Consider the following 10,300-nt stretch of genomic DNA (forward strand, 5'->3'; position numbering starts at 1 on the left):
AGGTATGGCAAAAAATCTAAGTTGAAAAGTGCGGAAATTCCCGCAAAAAATAAAGGAATCAGAATTTTCTTGTAATATGCACATCTACACATTGTATCCTGGCCTAAGGCTAAATATCTGCAAAGTTTGACGAAATTCTGTACAGCAGTTTATATGAGGAGTTGTGCTGATCGACAAAATGTTCATCTCTATATTCAAGATATGGCCAAAAATCTAAGTGTAAAAGTGCAGAAATTCCCGGAAAAAACAAAGGAATCTGATTTTCCTGGTAATATGCACAATTGACATCTACACTTTGTGTACAAAATATCAAAGTTTGACGAAATTCTGTGCAGCGGTTTATGAGGTTAAGTTGCGCTGACAAACTGTTCATCTCTATATTCAAAGTATGGCCAAAAATCTAACTTGTTGCGTAGGGTATATAATTATGACCCCAGGGGGTAAGGTCTGGTCACAATATGTATTAACAAGGGGAAATCTGGTTAAGATTAGCATAGCCAAAGTTAATCAGGTGAGCGATGTGGCCCATGGGCCTCTTGTTTTGTTCGAAGAAATAATGCATTTTTCTCTATCTGATCTTTATAGCACTTCATGCCAACAGTTTGATGTCTGGGCATAAAAGAAATGATTTTTAAAGATTGCATTAATTTTAGTGGTTTTTGCCCCATCCTTCAGGCCCCAGGCATGGGGGGCAGTAACATGCTAAATTTGACTTTACATATCAATCAATCAATATGACTATATAATTATACAAATCTCTTTGTATATATATATATATATATGTACAATTAATGTACAATATATATATATATATATATATATATATATATATATATATATATATATATATATATATATATATATATATATATATATATATAAATATATATATATATGACAAGTAAATTCAAAAAAAAGGGAAATGTCCGTTCCTCAAACACAAAAATCCTATTTCGTGGTGAGGGGGGGGGGGGGGGGTGGATTGATCTTCAATACCAAAAAATTTCCAAACACCACTACTTTCCCTGTTCCTTTAACCTATACTAAGACGTACCTGTGAAAAGGGGGGGGGGCTTAACATACGAGGATATGTTCGATGTCTATACTAAGTATATATTTGATATATTTGGAAAAAAAAGTGGGGGGGGGGGGGCTCCCCAGCCCCCCCCCCCCCCCCGGTTATATATATATATATATATATATATATATATATATATATATATATATATATATATATATATATGTATATATATATATATGCAGTCATTATGTAAAAACAAATTTAGCATGTTACTGGCCCCTGTGGTCCCAGGGGGACAGGGACCATGAAATTCTCAAATATTATTTGGGCAAAATGCTCGCCTGTGTAACTTAACCATGCTGTTCTTCACCAGATTCTACCCCTTGTAATACGTATAGTGCCCCCTACCCCCAGGGATCATGATTTTAAGAAATTTTGAATCTACACTTACCCAGGATGCTTCCACATAAGTTTCAGCTTTCCTGGTGCAGTGATTCTTGAGAAGATTTTTCCAATATACTTGAATTCCCTACTGTGGCCCCACCCTACCCCCTGGGGTCATAATTTAAATAATTTATAATCTACACTACCCGAGGATGCTTCCACATAAGATTCAGCTTTCCTGGCCCAGTGGTTCTTCATCAGATTTTTGAATAACCCTACTCTATTTTCGTCTTTTCTTGATGTTCTCCCCCTGGAAGTAGGTTTGGCCCTTCATTTTAGAATTTAATTTAACTCTCCTTCACCCAAGGATGCTTTGTACAAAGTTTAAAATTGGCCCAGTGGTTCTTGAGAGAAAGTTGAAAATGTGAAAAGTTTACAGACAGATGGACGACAGACATTGGGTGATCAGAAATGCTGAGCTTTCAGCTCAGGTGAGCTAAAAACCACGGTCAGATTATATAATATAATCACCTGCCACTCTGGCTATATGAGGACTCTGGACATGACTCGAGACATGCCCCAACCTATGCCTGAGAAGAACATTTTTTACTCAACTTGAACTTTTACCCTTCCCATCCCTGTTGCTACATAAGGATTTTTTTATAATGAAGGATATGGAGATAGCGAACAGTATTCAATATCAAAGTCCATAAAATAAAATAGGAGCAGAGCAAACATGGACCTCCAAAACATCAGAGGTGGGATCAGGTGCCATGGAGGAATGAGCATCCCCTGCTGACCGGTCATACCCACCGTGTGCTCCTTGTCATTACAATAAATTATCCCTAGGCCACACCAATAAAATTTTTTGTTCGTCGGACCCGCTCGCTCATATTTAGACAAAACTATACAAATAATATTAATTTATATTTCCCGCACCATTTTCTGTACCATTTCCGCTCTATTTTTCTTATTTTAATTCTGCGTACTCTGTAAATCAGAAAAAATATAATTGTCCGCTCAATTTATTCTCGCTCCGCCTAAAAATTTTAATATTATTTAACCACTGGCCCGCTCGTACCTTTTTACATCATATGTCTGATGAACAAGAAATTAACTTGGTGTGGCCCTATAGGAAAGTTTCATCTACTGTTGTCCCACTCGGGGTTCACTTTCCATTTTGTTGATAACTTTGCAAAATTTATCAATTTTTAAAGATTTTCCAAGTGACCAGGTCTTTTCCTTTTACACCTACAAAACTTGTATCTTTTGAAAATCCATACATCACTTTATTAGTTTTAATCTTTTTGGGAATCACCTACAAACTTATGTCTTTTGAAAATCCATACATTACTTTATTACAGTTTTAATCTTTTTGGGAATCATTTTTGACACGAATGGCCTTGGAGTTGGACCTCTTTTTCAAAACATAGGTACCTAATCAAACATTACAGAGCTCACCTTATCAAGTTATTTATTCAGCAAGCAAGATAAAATCAATTTAAATTATTTATTTCAAAAACAGATTTACAAAACAATATTACATTTGTATAATCATGATCATACAAAAAAAAAAAAGATGGCAATTAATGCTTAATATTAAAACATGAATAGTTGGATGGGGATGGGAATGAAATCCAATGATATAAACTTAACAAAATGGAACACTCTCTATTGTCTTTTGTAAGAACTTGCTATGAATCTTTCTATCACAGTCACATTTTCTCAGTTTTTTTCACACAGTCATGTTCACCTCCAATGTCTAATCTACTTCTTCCATTCTTGAAGCATCATCTTCATCGCCTTCCAGTGGGGGCATCTCTTCTGTAGTTGTCTCCTGTGCTTCAGGCATTTCTTCCTCATCAATTCCTTTAAAAACAACAAAATTGTAAACTTCCAATAAAAACAACAAAATTTAACAGTAGACTTCATCAAGCATTGGAAGAAAAGGTAAGCCAAGAAACAAAATTAAACAAAAAAAAAATCACCTACCAAGACCGAGTTTGATCATTCTGTGGATTCTGCTGGCATGAGTTCCTGGCTCCTCCAGACTGAAGCCTGATGCAAGAAGAGAAGTTTCAAACAGTAGCATGACCAAGTCCTTCACAGACTTGTCATTTTTGTCAGCCTCAGCCTTTTCCTTTAGGGACTTGATGATGGAGTGATCAGGATTAATCTCAAGGTGCTTCTTGGCAGCCATGTATCCCATGGTACTGGAGTCACGTAGTGCTTGAGCCTTCATAATTCTCTCCATGTTGGCTGACCACCCATACTGACTAGTTACAATACAGCAAGGCGATGTCACCAGACGATTAGATACCACCACCTGTTCAAGAAAATAAAAATTTACATTTTCATCACTTGGAACTTAATATCATTCATCTTGACATCAGATTACTACTAGAAACCTCCATTTTCACATGCAGTGTTTTCCTTTTATTTCAAATTAAAGGGTTAGAGATCAGTTGTAACAGGCTAGGGTATGAGGTTTATGAACAAAATCTCTGTGGACCTTACAACAAATTATTTCAAAGCGGCATTTTTGTCAATTGAAGCGGTCAATTTGGCCGGTTGCCGGTTCTTAGGGAAAACACTGACATGGAACCCTAAACAAGCAAGAATTGGAGCATATGTTTCCTAAAATGACAATTAAAATTACCTTCTCAACTTTCTTGTCCAGGATTTCTTTCATCACTTTGCAAAGCCCCTCGTATTCAGCTTTTTGCTCCTCAAATCTTTTCTTCTCCTCCTCATCCTCTGGGAGTTCAAGACCTTCCTTGGTGACATTTACCAGGGACTTTCCATCATACTCCTTAAGCTGCTGAACAGCATACTCATCAATAGGGTCTACCATGTAAATCACCTCCATTCCTAGAAATAACAATTGAAAAATACTAGATTAGTGAACATAGCTCTTTTTTTTTTTTTTGGAAAAAGTGAATTTAATATGTTCAACCACAGATGTATGTTAAAATTCTGCTTACCCCTCTTCTTCACACGTTCCACAAAGGCTGAATTCTGTACCACCTCCTTGCTCTCTCCTGTGATGTAGTAGATGCTCTTTTGATTTTCTTTCATCCTGGAGACATATTCTTTCAGGGACGTCATTTCATCACCCGAGTGTGATGAGTAATATCTCAAGAAGTCTGCCAATTTCTTCCTGTTTGTGGAATCTTCATGAATACCAAGCTGTAAATAATAATAGCAATGATAGTAAACTAATGTAATCTTGATAAGGAATCCAGTCTTGAAATTTCAAAAAAAGTTGCAAATCAATAACATACCTTCAAATTCTTAGCAAACTGTTCATAGAATTTCTTGTAGTTGTCTTTGTCCTCTGTCAGGTCTTCAATCAGTTCAACACATTTTTTCACAAGATTTTTCCTTATCACTTTGAGAATTTTGCTTTGCTGGAGCATTTCTCTGGAAATGTTCAGTGGCAAGTCCTCAGAATCCACAACACCCCTAACAAAGTTAAGGTACTCAGGAATGAGTTCCTCACAATTGTCCATGATAAAAACTCTGCGCACATACAATTTGATGTTGTTCTTTTTCTTTTTGTTCTCAAACAAGTCAAATGGAGCTCTCCTTGGAATGAACAATAAAGCTCGGAATTCCAACTGTCCCTCCACTGAGAAGTGCTGCAATATACAGAAACCAACATAAAATATTTGGTTTTTCATAAATACCATTGTGCATGTGCATCGAGGTCTTCAACATTTAAAAAAAAAATGTTTTAAACAGGAAAAAATATCAGAATTCAATTACTTCTTTGATAAGACTTGTCTGCATCCTACCTTAACAGCCAGATGGTCCTCCCAATCATTGGTAAGGGACTTGTAAAACTCCCCATATTCCTCCTGGGTAATGTCATCAGGGTTCCTTGTCCAGATGGGCTTTGTTTTGTTGAGCTCCTCATCCTCGGTGTACTTTTCCTTGATGGTTTTCTTTTTCTTTTTATCTTTGTCTTTGCTGTCATCTTCCTCATCCTCGTCTAGATCTTCCACCTTTGGTTTGTCTTCTTCTTTCTCTGCCTTGTCCTCCTCCTTTTTCTCCTCCTCCTCTTCATCATCAGACACTTCCTTGTCACGCTCTTTCTCCACCAAAAGCTTGATGGGATATCCAATGAACTGGCTGTGTTTCTTGACGACTTCTTTGATTCTTTTCTCCTCGCAGTACTCAGTCTGATCCTCTTTCAGGAAAAGTGTGATCTTGGTTCCACGTCCAAGTGTATTCTCTGTAAACATCAAAATCTTTATTGATCAAGTTCCGTTTCAAGCAGATAAACCTTAGTACATCAACATACATATCAATATCATATGGACCCCCCCTTCTTAAAACTTATGCCCCCATGTTTAGGTGAAAAACTAGCATAGGTTTTGGGACTGGTTAAAAATTTGACAAATCTTTTCTAAATTCATCAAATACTACAAAACCTCACCTGGAGCAGTTCGCACAGTGAAGGAGCCACCAGCAGCAGATTCCCATATGTACTGCTCATCATCATTATTTTTGGTCTCCACCACAACTTTGTCAGCAACCAAGTATGCAGAGTAAAAACCCACACCAAACTGACCAATCATAGAAATGTCTGCTCCAGCCTGCAGAGCTTCCATGAAGGCTTTGGTACCTGATCTGGCAATGGTTCCGAGGTTGTTCACTAAATCAGCTTTTGTCATTCCAATTCCTGTGTCGATGATGGTAAGGGTCTTGTTTTCTTTGTCTGGAATTATGCGGATTTCCAAATCTTTCCCCGAGTCCAATTTTGATGGATCTGTAAGACTCTCATATCTGATTTTGTCAAGAGCATCTGAAGCATTGGAAATCAATTCTCTCAAGAAGATTTCTTTGTTGGAGTAGAATGTGTTGATGATCAAGCTCATCAACTGGGCAATCTCAGCCTGGAAGGCAAAGGTCTCAGCTTCCCCATCATCCATATGTTCTGGCTCAGGCATCTGTGAAAATTTGATGTACATACTTAAAAAATTTTCAATGAAAAACAAGAGGAAACTGCTCATAAAACTATAAATAACCTTAGTTTTCTCCAATTTCTGTGAAACACAGAAACAGAAGAGAGTGATAAACATTACTTTCATTTAAATCTTTCAATGAATAAACAGGTTAGTGTCAATCATCTTCTGTATCCCTTCTAGCCGAGTTTGACACTTACATTTTTAGGCTTTAAAGTTTAGTCCGACCTGACTAGTGCTTCTTTACTTTTACTAGTCTGTGCACGATTTTACAAGTCCATCAAAAAATCAAAATATAAATAGAACAAACAATGCACTGTACCTTTTATAATTTTTTTTCTAAATAAACAAAGCATTTACGTGAAATGTTTTTTTAATTCCAAAATTGGTTGAAATCTCGATTAGGAACTGCCATCATTTTTTTTTTTTTTTTGGGGGGGGGGGGGGGGGGGGGGCGCTAACGATCTTTGTTTTGTTGTTCTGCATCAATTTCCCAATAGTGTTACTGGTATTTCCATGTAAAATTTCATTCATTGATTCAAAATCTTTAGTGGTCCTACCAAAATACAGGGGCTGTGATTTGAAAAATGTACACTACCCGAGGATCTGCTTAAAAATGATTCATCATGTCTTTGCTATTAGTCCCCCCCCCCCCCATATAATTCCGACTGTTGCCCAATGCCCAACCCTGTCCTATCCTTAGGGGCCATGAACTGAGTAATTTATACAATTTCCACTACCTCAGTTCCCTTTCTCCTTAATGGCCCTGTGGTAGCAATGCCAGCGGTATAGGTGGCGCTGCGCGCGCATAATTTTGTAAACACAAGGAATTTCGACCCCGATGCACATCATGTTATATTACACATCTTGATACCTTCCCTGCCTTCTCCGATGTTTTGATTGGTGGATATTCTGAAAGTTATGACCTTGAACTAAGTGTATAACAACATTTTTGGGAAAATCTCATGAGGCATTGTTAGTAAGCGCAATTGAATTTTTGTCAAATGCCCCTTTCAGCTGTAACGATCGAATACGCGAAAAAATGGGTGATATTCCACAAGTTTATTGTATAAACTACAGATACCAAAAGGTTTCATTCAAGTATGCCCACGTAATATACTTGAAAACATTCGATAATCTCTTGTACCCTTAACCGGAAGTTGGGTCAGAGGAAATTCGTATGTAAATCTTCGTGGCAAAATTAGACTCGTTAATGAAGTTTAAATCCCCAAACAATGTGTAGAAAGTATTGCAATGTATATTTTGCTGTAATACACATGTGAAGACATATTTTTAATATTATCTGTAAGAAAAATCACGACTGTCAGTGCTAGGAAAGACCGTCAGTACCACTGAAGAGATACAATATACATTATGCAAATAATAAGGCTATCTATGAATATAATCTTTTTGAAAACTTTAAAAATAATTGATCATCTAAAAATTCTCAAACAAAATTCTTAGATACAAGTGATTTGAGTATGTGCACATTGTCATAAGTAATTCTATGTATTTGTTTATGTGTGTTATGTTAATGTATTTATTAAAATAGATAATGTACAGGAATTTTTAGACCCAGAATTTTGAAATGCTTTAAAAGATGGCACTTAGTGACTTACTAACTGATAGTTTATATTTTTTTTTTGTAAGTTTTCATTAAAAATGTTCAGAATTCTTTGAAACTAGTAGTTCTTTGAAACATAGTGGATACAGTTTTCTTAATTTTCATTCTTTCTGAGTGATTGCATTTGATCATTTTGTTTCACTTTTCAGCTTAGATTCATTTAAATAACAACACCATTTTATTTTATAAATGACTTGGAATTGCTCAGTATTCTCATTTGATGTATGAATAGGGTGAGTTATAGCTATAAGCTAGTATGCTAAACAGTTTTTAACTTGGAGAAAAAAAAATTTTCAAATTTTGATATGTTGATTTTCAACGAAAGAGAGAGAGCTTCGGAGTACTGGGGTGGTTTTTTTGGTTAATAAACATTTTTTTTCTGTTCCTTATTATTCAGATATTAAGTATCTGTAACATTTATTGCTCTAAAAATCTTCTCAATTTTATTACCTTTTAATTGAGAAGGGAAAAAATCCTATAAATCAACTCATACACTTAATGTAATTAAAACAACTCATTGGACTTATCTATGTCATGCTCATATGCCATAAGTAAATTGTATAAATAAGATTTCATGGATATAAAGGCACATTCTATACATTGATCATGTTGAAATATAACACAAAACTTATTAATACTGTGAAATAGTAGCTGAAATTTTTAAATATGATTTTAAGCTTAAATTTGGTTTCTTTTTGTTTTACACTTTATTGAAATGGTCGTATTTATCATGGTATGGACTGTCCCATAATTGATAATTAATTTTTATTTTTTGTCTTAATCATTAGTAGAGATATATATCTATCACCTAGAAGTCATAAAATGTAGAAATTTGATTTTTTTAATAGTCAACTGGAGTAGGGTTGCGTTTTGCTGGTTTTTGTAATTTATCTGTTTTTCATATTTCACAGGGGTGCCGTACTAAAACGTCTGTCATTTTGTTAAAAATTGTTGTATCAAGTTAATTTTTTCTGTTTTGACTTTTAAATAGGCTGTAAAAAGCACCCACAACAAAAAAAATTGAAAATTTTCAATTTAAAATTTTTGTCTGGCATTGCTACCTGTGGTTCTAATCTTGAGATTTTTCCAATGTATTTCAATGGAAACTTTAACCCCTACCCCTCTTATTGTGGCCTTTCTCTACTCGGGGTGACATGATCTGAACACTTCCACCTATAAACAAAATGGGCCCCGTGGTCCCAAGTTAGGCAAGTAGATTTTTTAAAATATATTTTGTCAAATTATTTCCTTATAATATTGTGGTGAACATGGTACAATTAATCATCCATTCATTAATACCTTAGAAGCTGCTTCACGGAAGTTTCATTTCTCTGGTCCTGTGGTTCTTGGGGAACTTTTTATTGATCCACCCATTTTTGCCATATCTTGATTTTTTGAAGACTTTTTTTTTTAAAATAAATATTCAGAATCCCCTTGACCCAGGACACTCCCTCCCCAGTGTCGGCGTCAAGTGTCAGTCAGCACATGGTTTTACGCACGTGGTTTACAATAAGAGCTTCATCACAGTTTGCAAAATATTAGAGAACATTTCTATAACGGTAATTTACCTGATTTTAAAACATCAGAATGTTATAAAAGGTTAAAAAGTAAATTAACAATTCAAAATTCTTACCTTAACTTTTCAGAAAACAAATTCGTGCAAAGACAAGTTGTTCAGCGTCCACCGGTGTCAAACCCACGTTGTTGAAGTGAAGGCACACAATGCTGCGCAGCGATATCTGTGTAATATGTACAAATATCGTCAAAATTGAATGCAAACGCAGATTAAATACTAACAAAATGGGAGATGGTATGGAGCGTGAGCTCAAAATAATCTATTTGACATTATTTCTTTCGTGTAAAATGTTAAATTCAAGACCTATTTTGTGCAGAGCGCAGTCGTACTCGATTATATAAGGTAAATCGCTCCAGGTTACAGACTACTAATTTTACCCCTATTTCATTGACCACTCAAGTAGTTCCAGTTTAAAAATAGAGGTTTTTTCTTAAAAATTCTATGGGGTGTTTATGGGGTGGACTGATGTTATTTTTGGGTATAGATGGAAAGAAGAGGGTTTGAAAAAAATATAAAATTGTTAATATGTGAAATTTTGCACTTAAGCGCGTAGTAGTAATCTTGCCCAACAAGAGGCCCATATTTACCCTTTCCCCGAAGAGAAAGTGAAAAAAGCAGGGTAGGGGTTATTTGCGATGCCTTAGCAGGAACTGCATGATGAATTTTCATGAGAGTCTGAAAAATTTTTGGACTTGAATTCATTCTTAATCTGTGCCAAGTTTCAG

At 35.5% G+C, this 10,300-nt stretch overlaps 1 protein-coding gene across 1 annotated transcript; it reads right to left on the minus strand.

Annotated features, from left to right (window-relative positions):
- Positions 1-2,901: 2,901 nt before the first annotated feature.
- Positions 2,902-9,815, minus strand: LOC134243446 (heat shock protein HSP 90-alpha-like). Its single transcript, XM_062725695.1, has 8 exons — positions 9,633-9,815; positions 5,847-6,360; positions 5,203-5,642; positions 4,690-5,046; positions 4,390-4,594; positions 4,065-4,276; positions 3,398-3,731; positions 2,902-3,274 (listed from the first exon to the last, which is right to left on the minus strand). The coding sequence occupies exons 2-8, from the start codon at positions 6,358-6,360 to the stop codon at positions 3,168-3,170; spliced, it is 2,169 nt and encodes a 722-aa protein (XP_062581679.1). The 5' UTR covers positions 9,633-9,815; the 3' UTR covers positions 2,902-3,167.
- Positions 9,816-10,300: the final 485 nt, after the last annotated feature.

The sequence above is a fragment of the Saccostrea cucullata genome, unplaced genomic scaffold (genome assembly GCF_032062105.1).
Source record: "Saccostrea cucullata isolate Sc308-1 unplaced genomic scaffold, CSIRO_AGI_Scuc_v1 ctg9143, whole genome shotgun sequence".
Taxonomy (NCBI): domain Eukaryota; kingdom Metazoa; phylum Mollusca; class Bivalvia; order Ostreida; family Ostreidae; genus Saccostrea; species Saccostrea cuccullata.

Coding starts and splice junctions, on each gene's coding strand:
- LOC134243446 (XM_062725695.1), bottom strand. CDS start 6,360: ATGCCTGAGCCAGAACATATGGATGATGGGGAAGCTGAGACCTTTGCC. Junction 5,643..5,846: donor CACTGTGCGAACTGCTCCAG/GTGAGGTTTTGT, acceptor TGATGTTTACAG/AGAATACACTTGGACGTGGA. Junction 3,275..3,397: donor AATGATCAAACTCGGTCTTG/GTAGGTGATTTT, acceptor TTGTTTTTAAAG/GAATTGATGAGGAAGAAATG.